At 42.7% G+C, this 24,424-nt stretch overlaps 1 protein-coding gene and 1 long non-coding RNA gene across 3 annotated transcripts in view; both read right to left on the bottom strand.

The window, feature by feature from the left end:
- The window catches only part of LOC112219184 (cadherin EGF LAG seven-pass G-type receptor 1-like), a 79,337-nt gene extending 55,954 nt beyond the window's left edge, over positions 1-23,383 (bottom strand). Inside the window, exon 1 of one of the 2 annotated variants that reach the window (XM_042301233.1) lies at positions 19,540-23,383. In XM_042301233.1, coding sequence (XP_042157167.1) covers positions 19,540-23,059 — 3,520 coding nt within the window. In that variant the 5' untranslated portion in view covers positions 23,060-23,383. The remainder of the gene's footprint in view (positions 1-19,539) is intronic. The other variant, XM_042301231.1, reaches the window with a different exon arrangement.
- On the bottom strand, positions 11,472-15,614 carry LOC112218231. Its single transcript, XR_002948602.2, has 3 exons — positions 12,683-15,614; positions 12,516-12,579; positions 11,472-12,399 (listed from the first exon to the last, which is right to left on the bottom strand). It is a non-coding gene; the product is annotated as an uncharacterized LOC112218231 (long non-coding RNA).
- Positions 23,384-24,424: the final 1,041 nt, after the last annotated feature.

Here is a 24,424-nt window from a genome sequence, read left to right as displayed (position 1 = left end):
TGGGTGTTAACCATCAGCATTTTTGTTTTTCTCTTGTCTATCTCTGAGGTAAAATAACATTCAGTCATTTACTGTGGAATGTCAGAAATGCTCAACCAAAATGTTTAATTGAAATGTTTTGTAATTGTTTCCCACAATGATGTTTGAGGAATTCAGAGATTAGAGCTTAGTTCCAGCAGTGGGTGATGCCCTACTGGCCACAGTGTATTTGTGTAATCTCATAGGAAATACCTTCATAGTACTCATGCTTTACGTCTCAGATTTCAACAATTCCTTTTTGTATCCCGCAGAATCCTTTTTCGATTTGAAAATAAAGCCCCTCTTCGGTAAATGGGTAGCTGAGGAAAAGGGGAGCAATAGGTGCAACTCAACTGAAAGCGGAAACCAATGCCTATAAAATACATTCTGAATCAATGGTGTCAATAAATGGCAGTTTTGTGATGAACTGTGAAAACAAATACAGAATGTTCCTGTCAGCACAGTCTAGTAACTGTCAAATTGGCAGCTATCTGAAAAAGCATCCAACTCCATCCATCCAAAAACAAAATAGAACTGCAAACCCCAAAATCAATGCTGTTCAGCATCTCACACGAAAAAGTGGAACTTTTACTTTGAAGCCAAGTGTGAATTAGCCTATACGAGCAAATGTGAGGTAGTTAGATAAAACACCTGTTTTGACAGGCCCACTGTCTGATCCTGGTCTGACTGAGCCCCAGACACAAAGAGAAAAAAAACAAATCCCTTCTTTCAGCGATTGTCTTTCCTCCGAGTTGCTGTGCCACAAACTGCTTTGTGTGAGCATGACAGAAATCTGCATAAGGACAATAGCTCCCAATGCCCTGCTTCTAAAGGGTCTGAGAAGTCCCCCTCTCTGTAACTCCCAAAAAAGCGACCCGTTTTAGATCCCCCACCCCTCCTTAAGAATGTCCCAAGGAGTGAGAATGCTTCCGGGTTGCTATAGTGACACCCTATGAATTGCCAAAGCCTCACAGCCTCCAAATTCCCCCTTTGCCCCTTTCTCCAAGGGTGAACCACTTTGGGTCTAGTGGGAGATAGAAACCTCCCCCACAGTTTCTTTAGGCGGGACGGCCAGGTTAACCAATACTTGCACAGGGGTATTCCAGATAGTTTAAAAAGGGTCATTAACTACAGTTAAAAAAAGGTTGTCTGTAAGTTGTTTCGCCATAGAAAGCTCCATAAATATAAGGTGAGTCACGTCCTAAAATTAGAGGATGCAACGAATCAAGGAAATGCAACAAAGATTCTCCCCCAATCACCAACTGTCAACACTTGAGGCACTTGAAGTCACGATGATGTCATCCTTCCTATGTGCTAAGTCTGGCATGCTGTAGTGTGTGATGCTATCCCGTAGTACCATTCACTACAATAAAAGTCTAGGATTTGACTAAAACTTGCTCAAATAAAGTAGGCCTTTTCCCGAGGGAATGGGAATGCCTCAAAGAAAACTTTGGAAATTGTAATTGTAACGAGAGAGTGATCTGAGAATATTTAGTGGGCTTAGCGGAAGCTTTGGAGGATTATCATGACAGTTTTTGTGGTTAGGAAGTGACACATCGGCCTCTTACATTGGCCATCACCATTATCATGTAAAATCACTCCAACCCGGGAATAGCTTACAAGTTGAACATTGTAAGGAAAATATTTATACCTCCATGCATATTCTAAATCATATGTAATATTTCATTTAATAAAGGTGCAATATAAATATATCCTTCTGCAATTCAATTGACATGAACTAAACTTAGGTTGAAACAGTATGGTCCCAAAAGCTTTGTCAATCCAACACCCCACTCTTATTTTATAAAATGACAGAATAGTTCAATAACATCAAGCTAAACATTGAACTATTTGGCTCCCCATTGGAATGCAGATCTGATTATAGCGAATTCCCTCCACGCCACTCTCTCCCCATGCTTAACTGAGAGGGCATTTTGGGACTAACAAAGTTAAGGGAGAACACACCAAAACCACAAGCTTTTATTTAACTAGGCAAGTCGGTTAAGAACAAATTCTTATTTACAATGACGGCCTACCCTGGTCACAGCCAGATGTGACACAGCCTTGTTTCGAACCAGGGATTGTAGTGATGCCTCTTGCGCTGAGATGCCTTAGACTGCTGCTCCACACGGGAGCACTGAGCATGTTTGTGACACAACTCATCCAGGTGGCCGTAAATTTAGTAAGCATGAATGGAAAATATGTGACTGAATGTTTTGGCATTCAAATAAAATACAAATATTTGTCACATGTGCCGAATACAAGCCCTTAACCAACGATGCAGTTTAAGAAAAAAAGTGTTTACGAAAATAAACTGAAGTTAAAAAATGAAGAAAAAAAACATATATTTTTAAAATAAATATGACAAATAGAAAATAACTAATAATTAAGGTGCAACAATAAAATAACAGCAGTGAGGCTATATACAGGGGGTACAGTACAGAGTCAATGTGCGGGGGCACCGGTTAGTTTAGGTAATTGAGGTAATATGTACATGTAGGTAGAGGTGAAGTGACTATGCATGGGTAGTAAACAGAGAGTAGCAGCAGCGTTAAAATGGGGGTGGGGACAATGAAAATAGTCCAGGTAGACATTTGATTAGCTGTTCAGGAGTCTTATGGCTTGGGGGTAGAAGCTGCTAAGAAGTCTTTTGGACCTAGACTTGGCACTCCAGGACCGCGTTCCGTGCGGTAGCAGAGAAAACAATCTATGACTGGCTGGAGTCTATTACAATTTTTAGGGCCTTCCACTTACACCGTCTGGTATAGAGGTCCTGGATGGCAGGAAGCTTGGCCTGGACTAATGTACTGGGCCGTACGCACTACACTTGTTGCATTCGGCGCAAGTGACAAATAACATTTGATTTGGTTTGGTTTTGATGCAGCCGATGGTGCCGTTGTGGAGCTTTTTGAGTATCTGAGGACCCATGCCAAATCTTTTCAGTCTCCTGAGGAGGAATAGGCATTGTCGTGCCCTCTTCATGACTGTCTTGGTGTGTTTGGACCATGATAGTTTGTTGGTGATGTGGACACCAAGGAATTTGAAGCTCTCAACCTGCTCCACTACAGCCCCGTCTATGAGCATGGGGGCGTGCTCGGTCCTCCATTTTCTATAGTCCACAATCATCTCCTTTGTCCATAGCTTAGTGATGAGCTTTGGGTGCAATAGGGTGTTGAATGCTGAGCTGTAGTCAATGAATAGCATTCTCACATAGGTGTTCCTTTTGTCCAGGTAGGAAAGGGCAGTGTGAAGTGCAATAGAGATTGCATCATCTGTGGATCTGTTGGGGCGGTATGCAAATTGGTGTGGGACTAAGGTTTCTGGGCTAATGGTGTTAATGTGAGCCATGACTAGCCTTTCAAAGCACTTCATGGCTACAGACGTCAGTGAAACGGGTCGGTAGTCATTTAAGCAGGTTACCATGGTGTTCTTGGGCAGAGGGACTATGGTGGTCTGCTTGAAACATGTTGGTATTACAGACTTATTCATGGACAGGTTGAAAATGTCAGTGAAGACACTTGCCCAGTTGGTCAGCGCATTCTTGGAGTACACGTCCTGGTAATCCATCTGGCCCTACGGCCTTGTGAATGTTGACCTGTTTAAAGGTCTTACTCACATCGGCTACGGAGAGCGGGATCACACATTCATCTGGAACAGCTGATGATGCTTCAGTGTTGCGAGCTTAGAAGTTATTTAGCTCATCTGGTAGGCTTGTTTCACTGGAAACTTGACCTTTGTAGTCAATAATAGTTTGCAAGCCCTGCCCCATCCGACGAGCTTCGGAGCCAGTGTAGTGTATTATTCAATCTTAGTCCTGTATTGACGCTTTGCTTGTTTTTTGGTTCGTCGGAAGGCATAGCGGGATTTCTCATAAGCGTCCCAGTTAGAGTCCCGCTCCTTGAAAGCGGAAGCTCTACCATTTTTAGCTCAGTGTGGATGTTGCCTGTAATCCATGGCTTCTGGTTGGAGTATGTACGTACGGTCACTGTGGGGACGACGTCATCGATTAACTTCTCGATGAAGCCAGTGACTGAGGTGGTATACTCCAATGCCATACGCAATGCCATCGGAAGAATCCCGGGAATATATTCCAGTCTGTGCTAGCAAAACAGTCCTGTAGCTTCGTATCTGCATCATCTGACCACTTCCTTATTGAGCGAGTCACTGGTACTTCCTGCTTTAGTTTTTCTTGTAAGCGGGAATCAACAGGATAGAGTTATGGTCAGATTGGACAAATGGAGGACGAGGGAGAGGTTTGTATGTGTCTGTGTGTGGATTAAAGGTGGTATAAAGTTTTTTTTCCTCTGGTTGCACATTTACCTGGGGAAAATTTGGTAAAACGGATTTAAGTTTCCCTTCATTAAAGCCCTCGGCCACTAGGAGTGCCACCCTTGGATGAGCATTTTCTTGTTTGCTTATGGCCTTATACAGCTCGATGAGTGCGGTCTTAGTGCCAGCATCGGTTTGGGATGGTAGATAGACAGCTATGAAAAATATAGATGAAAATTCTCTTGGTAAATAGTGTGGTCTCCAGCTTCTCATGAGATCCTTTAACTCGGGTGAGCAAAACCTTGAGACTTCCTTAATATTAGATTTCGGTGAAACACAAGATATTACAGATTTTAATGTCCAGTTGGTAGGATAGTTTTGATCAGAGCTCATCCATTTTGTTATCCAATGATTGCACGTTGGCTGATGGTATGGGGCCACAGTGTCTCCTGACCCCTCCTGTCTCAGCCTCCAGTATTTATGCTGCAGTAGCTTATGTGTCGGGGGGCTAGGGTCAGTCTGTTATATCTGGAGTACTTCTCCTGTCTTATCCGGTGTCCTGTGTGAATTTAAGTATGCTCTCTCTAATTCTCTCTTTCTTTCTCTCTCTCGGAGGACCTGAGCCCTAGGACCATGCCTCATGGCTACCTGGCATGTTAACTCCTTGCTGTCCCCAGTCCACCTGGCCGTACTGCTGCTCCAGTTTCAACTGTTCTGCCTGCGGCTATGGAACCCTGACCTGTTCACCGGACGTGCTGTTTTCAACTCTCTAGAGACAGCAGGAGCGGTAGAGATACTCTTAATGATCGACAACTACTGTGATTATTATTATTTGACCATGCTGGGCATTTATGAACATTTGAACATCTTGGCCATGTTCTGTTATAATCTCCACCCGGCACAGTCAGAAGAGGACTGGCCACCCCTCATAGCCTGGTTCCTCTCTAGGTTTCTTCCTTTTGGCCTTTATAGGGAGTTTTTCCTAGCCACTGTGCTTCTACACCTGCAATGCTTCCTGTTTGGGGTTTTAGGCTGGGTTTCTGTACAGCACTTTGAGATATCAGCTGATGTAAGAAGGGCTATATAAATAAATGTGATTTGGTAGAGGGGGATTACTCGCTCGCAGTCGGATCCTTACACCCCGACCTATGCCCCCGATATCTCCATCTCTTCTTTATGCAAATGACTGGGATTTGTTTCTTGTCTGAAGTAAATCCTTGAGGGTCCGACTCGAAATAAAAACTATTCGTCCAGTACGAGGTGAGTAATCACTGAAGCTCTTTTCAGTCATAAGAGACTGCGGCAGAAATATTATGTACGTTACAAGTGACAAATAACGCAAAAACATCACACCCAATAGCACAATTGGTTAGGAGCCCATAAAACGGCATCTATCTTCTCCGGCGCCATCAGGATTTCACATGTATCTTTAATCGGTAACTATGTATATCATATGTCATACATTACACATCTAAAATGAATCATAAACAAATGTCATTATAGCTACAACAAGCAAGCTTTGAAATCTGAATGCTCTGAATACAATATATTTCACATTAAACAAGTCCAGTTAGTTCTGAGTATGTGACTGAGTCTCTTATTCACACACTCATTAAGCTTAAGCCAATATGTCATGTATATGTTGTGCTTGTAGATGTGTAATGTAGTCTATGCTTGATGATATAGGCCTACAGTCCCAGGTTTTTTTTCTGGATCAAAAAGGGTCTTAGGTGGTTGACGTAGCAGCCGCCAGTCGTTGGCGCAGCTACATTTGAGACTCTCTCATCTTGGCATTGTATAATTTTGGGGGGGAATTTTTAAGCCAATTTCTTGCAATTCTACACATTTGTGAGTAGTTTCAGGAAACTAGGCCTATGTCACTCGTCACTATTTTACAGGAGAGGCAAATTTACATCATCATAAATGTTTTATCAAAATGTGTTTTTTTGGCTTCTGGAACATGAACTTTCATGTGTCTTAATAATAAACGTGTATGCCATCTGTAAATACAAATACAATTGTTAAATTATGAGCCTAGTTGGTTAAGCCAGAGAAAAAGACTGGAACTGTCCCGCTACGCATGATTGGCTGATGGATTGGATGGGCTGGACATGCCGAGAGATGAGTTCAGATTGTTCTGCCATGTAGCATGCTTCTGTCTTTAACATGAGCTGCTCAGTATGTATAGGTAATCCTTTCTAATGCAGATTTTTTTTAAAGATATCACGAAGAACTGCAACAAAGAAGTTGAAATGCCCAGTGGAAGCGGAGTATGATAGCTAAGGAGCTGGAGAAAATTCTGGCGTTTGATTGCAAACATTACACGGAGGGAGTCAAAAAGAGAACGCCTGCCTCTGGATTACATCTTTAAACTAAGTGCAACCATGCAGCATGCCATCAGTGACAGAGAGGGAGAAGCGTTTATCAATGTACAGTCGTGGCCAAAAGCTTTGAGAATGACACACATTAATTTCCACAACATTTGCTGCTTCAGTGTCTTTAGATATTTTTGTCAGATGTTACTATGGAATACGGACGTACAATTACAAGCATTTCAAAAGTGTCAAAGGCTTTTATTGACATGTACATGAAGTTGATGCAAAGAGTCAATATTTGCAGTGTTGACCCTTTTTTTTCAAGACATCTGCAATCCGCCCTGGCATTCTGTCAATTAACTTCTGGGCCACATCCTGACTGATGGCAGACCATTCTTGCATAATCAATGCTTGGAGTTTGTCAGAATTTGTGGGATTTTGTTTGTCCACCCGCCTCTTGAGGATTGACCACAAGTTCTCAATGGGATTAAGGTCTGGGGAGTTTCCTGGCCATGGACCCAAAATATCAATGTTTTGTTCCCCGACCCAATTAGTTATCACTTTTGCCTTATGGCAAGGTGCTCCATCATGCTGTAAAAGGCATTGTTTGTCACCAAACTGTTCCTGGATGGTTGGGTGAAGTTGCTCTCGGAGGATGTGTTGGTACCATTCTTTATTCATAGCTGTGTTCTTAGGCAAAATTGTGAGTGAGCCCACTCCCTTGTCTGAGAAGCAACCCCACACATGAAAGGTCTCAGGATGCTTTACTGTTGGTGTTACACAGTACTGATGGTAGCGCTCACCTCGTCTTCTTCGGACAAGTTTTTTCCCGGATGCCCCAAACAAGCGGAAAGGGGATTCATCAGAGAAAATGACTTTACCCCAGTCCTCAGCAGTCCAATCCCTGTACCTCTTGCAGAACATCAGTCTGTCCCTGATGTTTTTCCTGGAGAGAAGTGGCTTCTTTGCTGCCCTTCTTGACACCAGGCCATCCTCCAAAAGTCTTTGCCTCACTGTGCGTGCAGATGCACTCACACCTGCCTGCTGCCATTCCTGAGCAAGCTCTGTACTGGTGGTGCCCCGATCCCGCAGCTGAATCAACTTTATAAGATGGTCCTGGCGCTTGCTGGACTTTCTTGGGCGCCCTGAAGCCTTCTTCACAACAATTGAACCGCTCTCTTTGAAGTTCTGGATGATCCGGAAAATGGTTGATTTAGGTGCAATCTTACTGGCAGCAATATCCTTGCCTGTGAAGCCCTTTTGTGCAAAGCAATGATGACGGCACGTGTTTCCTTGCAGGTAAACATGGTTAACAGAGGAAGAACAATGATTCCAAGCACCACCCTTCTATTGAAGCTTCCAGTCTGTTATTCGAACTCAATCAGCATGACAGAGTGATCTCCAGCCTTGTCCTCATCAACACTCACACCTGTGTTAACGAGAGAAACACTGACATGATGTCAGCTGGTCCTTTTGTGGCAGGGCTGAAATGCAGTGGAAATGTTTTTGGGGGGTTCAGTTAATTTGCATGGCAAAGAGGGACTTTGCAATTAATTGCAATTCATCTGATCACTCTTCATAACATTCTGGAGTATATGCAAATTGCCATCATACAAACTGAGGCAGCAGACTTTGTGAAAAATTCATATTTGTGTCATTCTCAAAACTTTTGGCCATGACTGTAGTTTAAAGATGTGCACTGAGAGTCGGGAAGCAAGTTCATGGAGTCAGTGTTTTAATAAATAAACGAAACATAATACAAAACAAGACACTTGAACAGCACACAGACATGAAACAGAAACAATAACGCCTGGGGAAGGAACTAAAGGGTGTGACATATATAGGGAAGGTAATCAAGGAGGTGATGGAGTCCAGGTGAGTGTCATAATGCGCGTAACGATGGCGACAGGTGTACGCCATAACGAGCGGCCGGAGAGGGAGCCCACGTGACAGTAAGAGTGTCAATCTAGCTAGTTACATTTTCAGATATTATATGTTTCAAAACTTTGCATGTCATTATTTGAACTGGCTAGCCATCTAACTTAACGTTAGCTAACAAGCTAGAAACTAACCAAAACATTGTTTAGAACGTTGCTTTTAGTTGCCTGGTTTGCTAGATTGACATTATTTATTCGATTTTTGTTACCCTCTTTTTCTCCCAAATTTAATGGTATAAAATTGGTAGTTACAGTCTTGTCCCATCGTCCCATCGCTGCGACACAGCCTGGAATCGAACCAGGATCTGTAGTGACCGCTGCACCACACGGGAGGCCCTAAATTCATTTTTAAACCGATGGGTTGGTTGGTGTTAAAATACACCAGTTATGCTATTTTTAGATAGATGTAGTATAAACCAGCATTTAGTTTTCTAATCTTTGGTTGTTTAGCACATGGCCTCATGTGAATCTTTAAAGGGGCTAAGGCTTAATTAAGAACAAAGCTCAATGGGTGTAGACAAAGAAGAGCTCTCCAAAACATTCAAGTCACATTTTCTCAAAAGTGGGGTTACAAGTGTATTAACTTTCAAAGCAGAATCACTTTCCCATTGTTCCTCATCTGCAGTGTATGAGCTACCATGAGTCTCTACTTGTATCCTGTGTAATACAAATGTATGAAAACTACTTAATTCATTGTTTTTGGAATTTCAATTCTCCCAGTCTAGCTTTTATTTTGGTGATTGTTAGTTCTTAAAGATTATATTATTAAGAAATATACACTGAGTGTCCAAAACATTAAGAACACCTTAATAATATTGAGTTGCATCCCTTTTGCACCTCAGAACAGCCTCAATTCGTCGGGACATGGACTCTACAAGGTGTCAAAAGCGTTCCACAGGGATGTTGGCCCATGTTGACTCCAATGCATCCCACAGTTGTCAAGTTGGCTGAATATCCTTTAGGTGGTGGACCATTCTTGATACACACGGGAAACTGTTGAGCGTGAAAAACCCAGCAGCGTTGAAGTTTTTGATTCAAACTGGTGTGCCTATCACCAACTACCATACTCCTTTCAAAGGCACTTAAATATTTTGTCTTGCCCATTCACCTTCTGAATGGCACACACACACAATCCATGTCTCAGTTGTCTCAAGGATTAAAAATCCTTCTTTAACCCGTCTCCTCCCCTTCATCTACACCGGTTTGGAATGGATTTAACAAGTGACATCAATAAGGGATCATAGAGCACATATTTTGTACACTCAGTGTACAGGTCCATTATGTTTTCTACATTTATATCTGAGTTTAGTTGTTTTAGTTTTCACTTTAAATGTAGAATAATAATTACACTGTTTGGATTTAGGTGACCCGGAAATGTGGTTTGCAGGCAGGATATGCATACAAAACAAGACATGGAGACACTGTTCTCTACTTAGGCTAATGATCCCAGTGAGAATACAACATGACCGAAGAGCTGGGCAGCCAACATCACATTAAACAAATTCCAATATAGAATGATATACAGCATAATGACACCCACAAAATGAGGTAACCTCTGTGGCGACATCTGTACATTCCAAACAGACATGCTTTTTGTTGGCTAGTACATGTACACCACCATTGTTCACATTACAGCGAGCGCATGACAAATTGTGCAAATATGCAATTACCTGCTTTTCGTCATTGGCTCACTTCAGGGATTGTCAAAAAATATCTCCACTGTAAACAAATGTTTCAACAGTGACACAGTCATGATTGTTCATTCTCTATGGCACATTTCCTTTGCCACTCAGTGTGAAGTCAGAGGATAAATGTGTAGCTGACAGCGACCTTCTCAAGATTTCACCTGAGGTAACATTCTAACGTCCAATAACACCTTTTGTAGAGTGGACAAAATTAGCACAACCCAGTCTGAGTTTAAGTCCCTACTTGCTGGCTGAGTGGGCATCATGCATCCACAAGGCTATGTTATCAAACTCCACAGCAAGCTGAAAACAGTTCAATAACCACATTTTTTTTAATGAGTACTCAGAGCCACTGCAAGAACCCTTGATGTTTCCCTGGCTTAGGGTGCTACAATCGCTCCCAAATCACATCACAGGACAAAACATAAGCACCAATTAGCTTAAAAGTCAACATGAGGTTGCGTGAGGTTTGTCTCAGTCTGCAAAACAAACTCTGGAAAAATACATTTGTCTGCCACATCGCTGTCAAACCCACTTTTAGAAATGAAGGCCATTGATTTGCATTAGGACCATGTCCTAAGCAGCAGAGCATGCTGTTGGTCATTTCCCCAAATTGAATTGGGGGTGGGGGGGGGGCATTGGGTCTAATAGAGAGAGGTCCAGTGAACCCAGACACTAAGACCTGCCAAGTATTCTAGGCTAGGCATGGACGGCTAATCCAATTCTCATGGTTAGAGAAGCAATGCCCACAGATTGAAGATAACTAAGCCCACATTTTTGGAAGAGAACAGAGTACATGAGCAAAAAGAGGACAGAATTAGTTGTTTCTATATAGTAGTAGCAGGACTTGCACTAATGGAGAAAGAGATCTCTGATGAAAGGGAAAGATGGTGATTATGTATGTTTGTGAGAAAGAAAAAGAAAGGCACGCGTGTGTGTGTGTGTGTGTGTGTGTGTGTGTGTGTGTGTGTGTGTGTGTGTATGTGTGTGTGTGTGTGTGTGTGTATGTGTGTGTGTGTGTGTGTGTGTGTGTATGTGTGTGTGTGTGTGTGTGTGTGTGTGTGTGTGTGTGTGTGTGTGTGTGTGTGTGTGTGTGTATGTGTGTGTGTGTGTGTGTGTGTGTGTGTGTGTGTGTGTGTGTGTGTGTGTGTGTGTGTGTGTGTGTGTGTGTGTGTGTGTGTGTGTGTGTGTGTGTGTGTGTGTGTGTGTGTGTGTGTGTGTGTGTGTGTGTGTGTGTGTGTGTGTGTGTGTGTGTGTGTGTGTGAGTGCTGATACTCTGTCCAGACACTCAAATTAACCCAAGAGTGGGCGAGTTGCAGCATGCTCTGATCTTAGACTGGAGTGCATATGAGAATCATAAATTACGCACATTTCTTCCTGTAACATAGCCCTAATCAATCATTGTTTCATAACCAAGATGTAAGCCAGAGTGTGTAGGGAGCATGCCTACAATGTAGGCCTCAAAGAAATGTCTGGTTAGCTGAAAAGAGTTCACAGATTTTCTCTACGTTGCTATTACTTGTTTATGCTGGTTTTAAAGAGGAACTGCACCCGCTGATTTCGCCTCTTTTTTTTCTGGCATACTCCTCAAGAAATACTGGCAGCCATTACGGAAGCCAAATGTGAGTTGGCTGAGGGGTGTGGTTTGATGTGGGTGTTTCTTGGGTGTGCCCTTGTTTTATTGTCACATACACCAAATAGGTGCAGGGAAATGTGTTGTTTTTACAGGGTTTTAATAACTTTCAAATGTAGAAACAGGCCCATGTAGAATAAACAACCTTTTCCATAATACCATAGAAGCAGTGTTCTACCAATATAACAATCTTTCCTCTTTCATTGTCATTCCCAGCCGATATGGATACGGTCTAGTGGTAATGGGGCTACCTTGGCAAACATGTCAAGAGTGGTCAAACCTTCCTGTGTGGCGTCACGTATACAACAGGAGTTCCCTGATCCTGTTGCAGAATACACAGGGTTTCTACCTCCCCATATTGACTGATGCCATTCAATTCAATAAAAAACTTTAAAAAAGACAATACAAGTAAAAGTTGTGTCTAGTAAAACTTTTATACCAAATCTCTTTTCATTCAGAGACATCAGTAACAAGCCCGTCTGTCAGTCTGGACTTCATCACATCACCTTGCAAGTCTCCATGTGCTGGCTCCATACATGTTTCTGGGAACACATACACACATAGTCACTGTTCTATTACCAATGGCAGTTCGGATAGGTGACATCTGACATACAAACAGGTAATATGTTGAAGTTCGAACAGGTCAGATCAAACCTACCCAATGATGGTCTCCCGATCAAACGCCTGAGGCTGCCTGTCTGGCAAAAGCATCTCCAGTCCATCTGTAGAAATAGGCAGAATTGAGTCAGAGTTCAGTGGCACATGGAATGAAAAGGGTGTTGCTATTACTAGACATTTGTGCTGTATTGTATTATTAGTGATCACCTTATTGTGGATGTGTTGAGCGCCAGATCTGCATCTCATGCATCTGTGAACACACACAGTATCAGTCACTGTTCTATTACCTACGTGAGTTAGGGATAGGTGATATCTGACACACAAATATATACTACGTTGAAGTTTGTTCTCCATATCGACGCCCGTTGGTGAGCAGGCAAGATGTGAGGCTGGGGTGAGGTCTTCGCCAGCATCCCATCGATGGGCATGGCAGCATAGATCAGTCCATGGCCCCTCAGCAAAGATACTGTTCGGTCACACACACACACACACACACACACACACACACCTTTCTATTTCACTTCAGTTATCATAAAATGTAAAGTGAAATAGAATGGTGAACACAGCAATCAAGTTGGTTCCACTAGGTTATGCTCTGGACATTATATGCATCTAAGTAGAAAATAAGCAACAAATAATGTCAGTTTCAATAAATTATGTTTCACAATTGGGTTATCAAACGTATCAATGTAATGAAGTGGGTTACCTGCTGCATTTGTACAAATGATGAGCCTGTGAAAGCTGTTGCTGCTGACAGGTGAATGTTGCTGGCCGGATACTTGCCAACATTCATAGGAATGCTCACAGCGAGGTCATGTCTGCATGATGCTGATGACAGGTGAATGTTGCTGGCCGGATAGGAATGCTCACAGCGAGGTCATGTCTGCATGATGCTGATGACAGGTGAATGTTGCTGGCCGGATAGGAATGCTCACAGCGAGGTCATGTCTGCATGATGCTGATGACAGCCCACTTGTTGGACTTTTCAATGCTACATTTTTGGCTGCAAACTAGATAGCTCTCGAACAACTGCAGCAGGCAATCTTATGAGGTGGTGTTGACTGAGAGAGCCTGTGACAGGGTGATATAATAGACTGCCAAGTGGTAAATTGCATTTTGTTCTAAAGAAAGGACAAAGCTTTTTGCTCATGCACTTCACAACCAAAATGAAAACTAGCTGTATTTGTTTGGCTGGGGAATTAGCCTACTAGTTTATCAAGCTAATAGTACTTTTCACATAACACACATTACCTGTCGTTGTTGATGAAGCTGTGTCATCAGGGCAGTAACTCGGGTTACTATCAGAGCCTTCATGATGGCGTGTCCTTTTCATAGCAATCGAGGGAAACTCTGGCAACAACGGAGTTGTAGTTTTCAACAGGCCAATATTCTACATAGTTTAGCGCAGAAAACGTGGTAATTAACTACAATGACGATAATCCATTGCGTGCCCACCTTACTTGACTGGTCTGTGTGGAGCACTGAGACCCACAGAAATTGACAGAACAGAGAATGTGCAATCAAGAGGGATAGAAAGCAGTTGTATTCGCAAAGTATGTCTACCTGAAATACATGATCCAAGTGATTGATAGTTGGTTTTCAGCAGTCATAGAAATATGCCTTATTTACTTTGAAGAGCTACTAAAATTGTGATTTTGTCAGATGGCATAGGGAGCAGCTCTATAGAGATGATATGATGACTTGGAATGAAATAATAAAGTCATCAAATTAAACAAATATTTAAGTAATGTGCAATATGAATAAAGGATGGTTAATAAGTGATAAGCAGTAGTGGGCAGTCACTACCGTCATGGGACTTTAATTCATTGTTTTATTCTGTGTTGTTACAGCTTTCAACCCACATAATTCATAGTGCATTTCATGTCAACAGTTCATGATAAAGCATTTTTTTAAATAATCAAACCGAAATGACCTCAAAAAGCACTAATCGCTCAGCACTATATGATACCCACCTTCGCTCCTTCTGGAAGGTCCCGGCATCTGTTCATGACCAGGGGATCAGTCTGGTACCCAGATTAGATTAAGGCCGGTGACACCGTTACAGTATGCAACCAACTGTCATATGTTTTGCTATGGCCCTGGGTTGGTTTGTTACTGCTAGTTAGTACATACATAAGTTAGATGGTACCACCATAGTTGCATCCAATATTTATGTGTGCCCTAAACATGGGTTGAACTTCAGAGGCTAATGTGACTGTTGTCTAAATGACACTAATTTAGAGTGGCATGGAAATATGTTGACATGCTAAAGTTGGCAAATAATTAGTAGGAAACAACTTTGCCATATGTGACCGGCCGGCTTGATCTTATGTAGCAAAACTTGAAATTGTGTTTTTTACATTGGATAAAAGTAGAAACTCCGAGCTAGAAAATGGCATATCATACACTACAGTTGAGGAACAATGGGAAAGTATTTCTGCTTTGAAAATGGATAAACTTGTAACCTCACGTTTAAGAAAATTTCGCTTGAATGTTTTGGTAAACCTAGAAACCTAGAGAGCTTTCATTTTTCTACACCCATTCAGCATCGTTCACACCTTCTTAAGCCTTAGCCCCACCCATCTCTTTAAATATTCACATGAGGCGATTTCAAGACTAAAAGGTGGTTTATACTATGTCTATCTATGACAGTTGTTGCAGTGATATCATGAACATCCTATTGTCGTCTGACATCAAACTTGTCATTGTCGTTATGAAAAAGTTTAAACACAAAAATGACAGGCTGCATGACATCAGCAGCCTGGTAGTCCAAAATAGCATAACTAGTGTATTTTAACACCAATCAAACCACCTGTTTAAAAATGAAATTATATGTAAATCTAGTAAACCAGGCAACTAAAAGCAACTTTCTAAACAATATTTTGATTAGTTTCTAGCTTGTTAGCAAGCTAATGTTACGTTAGCTGGCTAGCCAGTGTATAATATCATAATATAGCTGACAACAAATTCACTTTACCTCATTTGTCTTCATTATTACTGGAAAATAAACTCACAACTAGATCATTATTAAAAAGATAATGGTGAGCCAATTACAGAAAATAGCTCACGGTTGTGAGTGTGATGAAATAAAAGCAGGGCATTCTACTGGAGAATTTTAGAACTTGGACTCTGTCTCGTTGGCCTAACATTATATCCTAATTTGACTTTAGTGCATGTTCTTCACATTATCGTCTCTGGTAAACACACACTATATCAAATGAAATCAAAGTTTATTTGTCAAAAGCACAGGATACAGAAGGTGTAGTGGAGTCTTTTGTTTAGACACATAGCTAGCTAGCTCAACAATTATCCGAACTCATAACGTTACTACCCCGCATGAATCTGCAGGTAGCTAACCAACCAAGTTACATGTTAGCTATCTAGTTAACATTAGGCTATAACTAGTAATGCAAATGGCTCAAATATGAATAATATTACTACCCAGATCATAAACGTAACGTTAGTTGACGAGTCAGCCAGCTAACGTTAGCTAGCTAGCTAAAAGTATGCTTTAACGTGAAATGAAAACGACTTTCTGACTAAATTAGAAATGTATAATATCTGAAAATGTAGCTAGCTAGACTCTCTTACCCGTATACATGGATGGACGCTTCTCCCTCTCTGTCACGGATCCCATGGTTGCCCTTAGTTTGAAGATGTAATCCGGAGATAGGTGTTTTATACAACAGCCGTGTGTTCTCTTTTCGATCCCTTTGCATATTTGCCATCAAACGCCAGCATTTTCTCCATCTCCTTAGCTATCATACTCTAATTCCACCGGGCATTCCACTGATTTCAAAATTTGGCCCTCCAGAAAGTGGAGAGCAACACTTTTGCAGTTCTACTACGTAATATCTTTCAAAAAAGCAGCGTTATAAAGGAATACCTACACATGCTGACCAGCTCATGTTATAGACAGAAGCGTGCTACATGGCAGAAAAATCAGAACTCATCGCTCTGCATGTCCAGCCCATCCATTATCTCAGCCAATCATGGCTAGAGTTTCCTGAAACGAGTCACATATTATGATGTTGTCAATTGACTTTAGAGAGATAGCAATTACTGTTCCTAGCAATGTGAGTAAAAAATAGCTAGCAATGCTAACGTTAGCTAACTAAAATATGGTGGTCCCCTCAATCTTAGTTACCTGGCTAAAGTTATACTGCATCTACAGTTAATCTGGCGACATCCCAATTATGAAAAAAGTTTTTCCTATAAATGATTTGCGTACTTCTGAAATGTTCTCGTGTTTCTTAGACTAAGTTGTATTGAGGTAGGCTAATGTTAGCCAGCCAGCTAGCTAGTTAGGGTAACTAGCATCTACTATTCTAGCGATAACGATGATCAAAATATACATAACCTGATACATAACCAGCAGTCTATGACCTAGCTACCGGTATACTCACCAACAAACTCCAACCACCTAGTCCTTCGGCAGGGCATGCAAACCAGTTGGCTGTGCATCCTGCTGGAAGCATGCATTGCATGGTCAGTCCGTATAGGGCTTTTCAGTCTAAAACGTCTGTGATGCTTTAAACACGTTGGGGGCGATGAAACAGCAGAACCCCATTCAATGGTTTTTAGGGGTAGTCACTCTAATGTGCTTCAACGCCTGTCTTTATCATAAAATAGTTGAATTAACTTTTAGGTTTGCTTTTTAAAACAGAATTGGAGTACAAGCAGTCATGTGTATTTGTAACAGTATAACTTTAGATCGTCCCCTCGCCCATACCCGGGCGCGAACCAGGGACCCTCTGCACACATCAACAACAGTCACCCACGAAGCATCGCTACCCATCACTCTACAAAAGCCCCAAACAGAGATGTGGCCCACTACTTCAAGGTCTCAGAGCAAGTGATGTCACCGATTGAAACACTATTTAGCGCGCACCACCGCTAACTAAGCTAGCGTTTCACATCCATTACATATTCATGGAAGCCAAGGGAATCCAGGCTACACCAATTTTTTTTTTTTTTAATTATATATGAAAACATACAATTATTTATCTTCTATCTCTCAGAATTTTCCTTCAATTCACAAGAAGCTGAATGTATCTCACAGGAGAAAGCATCAGAGTGAGCCAAACACCGCCCCTATATCTCTCTACGTGTAGGCCATCTATCTGATGCTGTATGGTCCAAATGAGTATGACATTGTTACCGCCAGTAGCATTAAAGGCGAGGGAAGACGGCGAGCATCTGGCCTCCCTTGACAAAAAAAGTATTTTAAAAATCCAATCAGCATTGACCTAAACTGAGAGAGCTCAACTGTGATTGGTCCTGGCTCATGAAAAAAAAGTGTCAAGGGAAGCCAGCTTGGATTTGGCATCACTCCTATCAAATCCCATTGAGAGCATAAGTAATTGACAGAAAACTGAAGTTGTTGCATCTTGTTGTGCTGTTGTCCTCTAGTGGTTAGCCATCTAGCTAAAATGGGCCCTTTCCTAAATTAGCCATGGATGGAGATAGGGATTTGGACTTGTGGTTATTCTTAATTCTCCGTACTGGCCAAATACTATAACGACGATTCTGATCCAACCATTAATTCATGCATTACTGTGCCCCTGGCCTGAGAGGATGGACGTTCAATATGTAGCCAGATGTAGAAGGCTAATGTTAACTAGCTAACGTTGCCCATGAATGGAAGTTTGGCTAGCGAGTAAGAATTTTATCCAGGTAGCCTAGGACAACAAAAAATAAAAGCTGGTATTATATGATAGAGTGATAGACCGTTTCGTCAACATGAAAGAGAGGAGGATGTCATTGCCGTTTCTCCACAAGTAGAGTGAATCAACATGTTTTTCTTCTTGCACAAACGCGCACACACACACACACACACACACACACACACACACACACACACACACACACACACACACACACACACACACACACGGAAATCAGAACCACGGACAGCCACATCATATTTAGCTTGTGTTGATATGACTAAATAGTTGTTGGTATCTTTTAGTTGTTACTGTATTAGACCAAGCAGAGGTGATTTGATGAATTTAAAATGTGGAAGTTGAAATGGGGCTGGAATAGTGGAGGCAGCTCCTGTTTACTTTGCGACTGGTGGTAACTCGGCCTTTAGGCCTATACTGTTTATAAAAGGTCGCAAGGCATATGAATTAACAGGTTAAAGAGCAAACAGCAAATTATCACAACACATAGGCTTGGCTTCCCCAGTGATTTTACACATGCACTGCTACTGGTAACAAGTGCCTCAACTTTGAAAGAGTCCCATCTTAGTTCTTCAGATTGCAAATGTACCAATACAACACGCTCAAGTAATAAATAGCATGGGGCTCTCTGGGAAAACAATAAACAAGTTGCCAAAATTGACAATAAATTAACAAATGAATAACAAAAACTAGTGTCAACTGCTTCAGGAAACCATTTCTCTAGAAGACACGCAAAAAATAACATGGTAACTACTGTCACAAGATATGAAATAGCATGAGATCAAAGAGCACAGTGCCTGAGGATGGTCTTTGGACAACTTCATGCAATGCCGTTGTATTTCTGCTACAAGCACAGCACAGAGCACTGATGGTGAAAACCTCAAGTCAAGTCATATGGTTCAAAGTTGAACGAGAAGACAGACAGAATCCAGCTAAGCCTGGTCTCATCTCGAGTATGCTGCCGTGACTCCTTCTTTTGGACAGAGGGGTTACAAAGAATAGGGGTGCAAATCACACCAAAGGGAACAAAGGGGGGTAGTTGTCATGGCAACAATGCTGTTGGATAACATTTTGTGGATCTTTTAGTAGACAGCCAGCCAGTAATGGGCAATGTGGTGATTTAGGCGCAAACACCAGTCTTACCGTAATAAACATGCAACAGACTCCCTTTTCTAAGCAGAGGCAAGTACCAGCAATAAAACTGATTTACAACTAGCACAATTAGTAGAGGTCTCATTGCAAGACAACAGCTACCACATCAAACGCATAGAAGAATGAAGAGAGGAGGTGGAAAGGACAAACTAAATATAAAAATATCTGCCATGCATATGGAGGTGCATATAAAAGGCTATTGCATTCAAATTAACACAGTTTCATTACCTGTGACTGATATCTTCATGGTGGCCTCAAGGGGCCGGTTGTTGTCCAGGTCTCTGCTCAGCCTCAAGTCCCCTGTGTCCTGGCTCAGGATCAGTAGACTCAGCTCGTTGCCTTCCACAAAACTGTAGTGGAGTTTATCTGACACATCTGGGTCCTGGGCTGGAACCTTCCCGATCACCCCAGCCGGAAAGCTGTTGGACCTGTTGGTGATGTAGTTGTTGAAGATGATCTCAAAGTCACGTAGGACAGGGGAATTGTCATTGACATCCAGCAGGCGGATGTGCACGATGGCGCGGCTGACTAACGGTGCAGAGGTTGCCTGGACGACGATTGTGTACTCCATCTTCGACTCGTAGTCTAAATCAGTAAGGGCGATAAGATCCCCATTGAAGATGTCTAATTGGAAGACCTCTGGGACGTTTCCTTCCACTATTTGGAACAGGATCTGCGCATTTGTTCCCTCGTCGGGATCTGTAGCGGTGATGCGGGCTACGACAGAACCCACAGGACTGTTCTCCACTACACAGACGTACAGTTCGTCCTTTTCAAACACAGGAGCATTGTCGTTGATGTCCAGGATGGACACATGGACGTCCACGGCTGCCTTAAGAGGCGGAACCCCCTTATCCACAGCAAAGGCCTTCAGGTTGTACACAGGCACATTCTCCCTGTCCAGTTTCCTGGCTGTTCTAATGATGCCAGAGTACGGCTCAATGATGAAGTCCCCCTCTCCATCATCCCCACCCTGAAAGGTGTAACTAAGCCTCCCATTAGACCCGGAGTCCCTGTCAGAGGCAGAAATCTGGAGGACGCTGGTGTACACAGCTGCGTCCTCAAACACGGTCCCCTGGTATATGTCCCTGAGGAACTGTGGCACATTATCGTTAGCATCCAGGATGATGATCTCCACATATGTGGTGTCAGATTTCTGAGGGATGCCATTGTCGCAGGCAATGATAGCCAGTGTGTAGGAGGCCTGATCCTCATAGTCGATTTCTATCTGCGTGGTTATGCCACCTGTGTCAGGGTTGATCTTGAACTGTGGCACGTTATCCTCCATGACGTAGCTGATGCGGGCGTTCTCTCCTGTGTCCTCATCTGTGGCACTGATTACCACTACGGTGGAGCCCACCGGTTGGTCCTCGCTGATCATCACCTGGTAGTTGGCACTCTGGAACACGGGCCGGTGGGTGTTGGCATCGGTGACGTTGATAAAGACCTGCGCTGTGTCGTAGCGTGTGCCATCTGAGGCGGTCACCGTCAGGACATACTGGCGCTCCTGTTTGTAGTCCAGCAGCAGTGCCAGGGTGATAACTCCCCCAGCAGTCTGACTGGTGATGGCGAACCTGTTCCGCGTATTGCCGCTGGAGATCTGGTATGTTACCACACTGTTGGCATCCCGATCTATGGCAGAGAGTGCTAGTACACTGGTACCCACCACAGCATCCTCATTAATTTTAAGGCTATACATTCTCTGAGTGAAAGTGGGGACATTGTCATTCACGTCAAGCACCGTCACACTGACACTGGCCGAGGAAGACATGGCAGGAACCCCATGATCCACTGCTTCTACGCCAAAAGTGTAAAAGTCAGTGGTCTCCCTGTCCAGCTCTACACTGACTGTAATCCACCCTGTGCTGTTGTTAATGGTGAAGGGAAAGCCTGGAGCCATGTCTGTTAGTCTGTACTCCAAATGAGAGTTGTCACCGGAGTCTGCATCAATAGCCTGAATATGAATCACAGAATAACCAATAGCCACATTTTCCAATACTGTGGCTTGAAAGGGTGTGCTAACAAACATGGGGGCGTTATCATTGACATCCACAACTTGCACTACAACCATCCCTGTGCCATTAATCAGAGGTGGTCTTCCCCCATCCTGTGCCTTTATTCTCAGATTGTATTCCCTGATGATCTCATAATCTAGGGGGTTGATTATTTCAATGTCACCTGTAGGGGAATGGATGTAGAACTGGCCCTTCACGTTGCCACTGACGATGCTGTAGTGGACTTTTGCATTGTTGCCCTCGTCTTTGTCTGTGGCCTTCACCTGGGCCACTTTGGTGTTCACTGCCACGCTCTCAAGGACCTGGACTACATACCTTTTCTCACTGAACTGGGGGTAGTTATCGTTCTCATCCTCCACAGAGATATACACTGTAGCCGTGGCACTGCGGGGGCCTGGGTCTTTACCCTGGTCATTGGCCTCCACTATCAGCAGATACTGGGTCAAGGTTTCTCTGTCAGGCCGAACCCTAATCTTGACTAGTCCATTTCTAGGGTCGATTTCAAAACCAGCATTATCTTCTTCCTCATTCACAATCTTATAGATCATGTTGGCATTTGATGGGGCATCCCCATCTGTGGCCCTTATAGTCAACACTTCAAAGCCTACCTCCACGTTCTCTCTAATGCTGACCCTGTACTCTGTCTGCTCAAACACAGGCCCATGATCATTAGTGTCACTAATAGTGACAGTGAGGTAAGCAGTGGCCGACCTCTTAGGGATGCCATAGTCTGTAGCAATAACTTTGAATACATGTGTGTCCTTGACCTCCCTGTCCAAAGGCTGCAAAGTTGTGATGCTGCCGGTCTGCAAGTTGATTTGGAAATAATTATTGGATCTGCTATCGAACAACGCTTCCATATCATATTCAACCTCACCAGCATCTCCATCGTCGGTATCCAGTGCTTTGAGCGTAATTACGCGAGTTCCCGCGGGTTCGTTCTCCGGGACAGACACCTGATAGTTGGGCAGTTGAAACTGGGGAGCGGTATTCACATTTCTCTTTTTGCGTTTGGTCAATGAATCCAGTCTCCCCAAATCCCTGTCTGTAAACATGGCATGACTACGTAGAGAATTAAATCGCAATTTTACACGGACAGTGGTGTAATTCCATAGATTTTGCACCCTGCAGAGTAAATCCAACTCGTTCCTCTGATTGTATTGCAGACAGTTTGGAGAAAAACTCCCGTTATCAAACACGGCTTTCCAGTTCCCTCCCGTACATGATAAACGATACGAGTGAGGTTGTCGAGTAAATAGTGGTAAATGTTCATAAATGTGCAAAAGCAAAATACTGGTAGAGACGCATGGCGAAGTCGCCACTTTTGAGAGAACGTTCATGTAAATCTCGGGCTTACCTTCGGCGCTCTTACTCCTATATTTAATTAAACAATTTTGCCCATGCACAAAAGTATTGAAGTTAATTAAAATAAAGTTTTCCGAGGTAATTGATTGGATCTGAATGTAAAGCGGCGCTGGGTTCTTCGGCAACTTCGCACAATTCACTTTTCCTGAGAAATATACAATTCCATGTTGTCTTTCAATATTGAAAATGTGCCTCACGTATTTAGGAGTTAAAGTCCTGTCTATTTGATAGATCCAACCCCGTCCAAGAGAGACATTTCCGAGCACTACTCCAGGCTGAAAATGATCAGAAACGTGTACATCAAAAAATGCAAACACTGGAATGTGTGATAGAAAACATATCCATAGCCAAATCATTTGTAATTCCATGGTTTAAAACGCATGGCATCCAAAAAAAATCGGTCAAGAACACCTATAAAGTCCACTGAAGTTTTTCCCGGGTGCTCGCTGTCCTGTCCCGTTCCATGATTAGTTCAAATGTTGCGGAGTGCAGTACGGAGTGCAGTACAGCGTGCACATGAAATAGTTCAAAGTGGTCTCGCTCTTTCACTGCCCTTCCTCAGATAGCAACCCTTCTCCCCGGGGATGGTTTGTCAGTCAAATGCAGATTCCCAAAATCTCAGCAGCTGACCACAATGTACCATGAAGTGATTCTCCCAAAAACCTCTTATTTGCGCAAGTCTATTGTTTTTGGGGCGACTCAGACTTAGGTTTGCCAATTACATGAACATTTAAGCCTGTCCTCATTGTATCAAAATCCCCACAAAATCCTCAGAAAATTTCAACTTCATTAAATGCTGTCACCTAGTGGACAAACTTAACTATAGGAAGTATCTAGAATCATGTGGCCTAGTGGTTAGAGCGTTGGGCTAGTAACCGGAAGGTTGCAAGTTCAAACCCCCGAGCTGACAAGGTACAAATCTGTCGTTCTGCCCCTGAACAGGCAGTTAACCCACTGTACCTAGGCAGTCGTTGTAAATAAGAATTTGTTCTTAACTGACTTGCCTAGTAAAATAAAGGTACAAAAAAAAGTATCTATCCAAACAATCATTTATTTGGGCGGCAATTTCTGAGGCTGGTAACTCTAATGAGCGTATCCTCATTAGAGTTGGCGGTCCTCATGAGAGCCAGTTTCATCATAACGCTCAATGGATTTTGTGACTGCACTTGAAGAAACTTTCAAAGTTCTTGAAATTTTCCGAATTGACTGACCTATTTAACAAAAAAATTAAACCTTTATTTAACTAGGCAAGTCAGCTATGAACAAATTCTTATTTACATTGATGGCCTACCTCATGTCTTAAAGCAATAATGGACTGTTGTTTCGCTTTCCTTATTTGAGCTGTTCTTCAATTCCTGAATGGGGGGGGGGTGGGGGGTACAAAAATGCAATTTTTGAATGTGGGGGGAAATGTCCCCAGTGAAAGTTGAGCCCCTGAGTGGTAGGGTACTTTTAGTTATTTGAATTGTAAGCAAATTGTAGTTGAGAGTCTACTTGCTACTTGCAAATCCTGTTTAATCCTTGTCAAATGAAGAGAAATAATGAAGAGAAATTATAGATAAAACGTATCAGTGCTCATTGGCCATTGGACCTAAACATTACACAACAAGTTGGAAATTGCAAATTCAAGTTGGAAGTTTGGAAGGAATCAGTGGCTAACTGCAAGCATTACAAAGCAATCACTAGCCTGGTATTCAGTGGAGTGGGTGTGCAGTCCCAATTCTGGGTTTAAG

The sequence above is a fragment of the Oncorhynchus tshawytscha genome, linkage group LG19 (assembly GCF_018296145.1).
Source record: "Oncorhynchus tshawytscha isolate Ot180627B linkage group LG19, Otsh_v2.0, whole genome shotgun sequence".
Lineage (NCBI taxonomy): Eukaryota > Metazoa > Chordata > Actinopteri > Salmoniformes > Salmonidae > Oncorhynchus > Oncorhynchus tshawytscha.
Note: the sequence above shows the minus strand (reverse complement) of the source record. Positions and strands in the feature narration are given on the sequence as shown.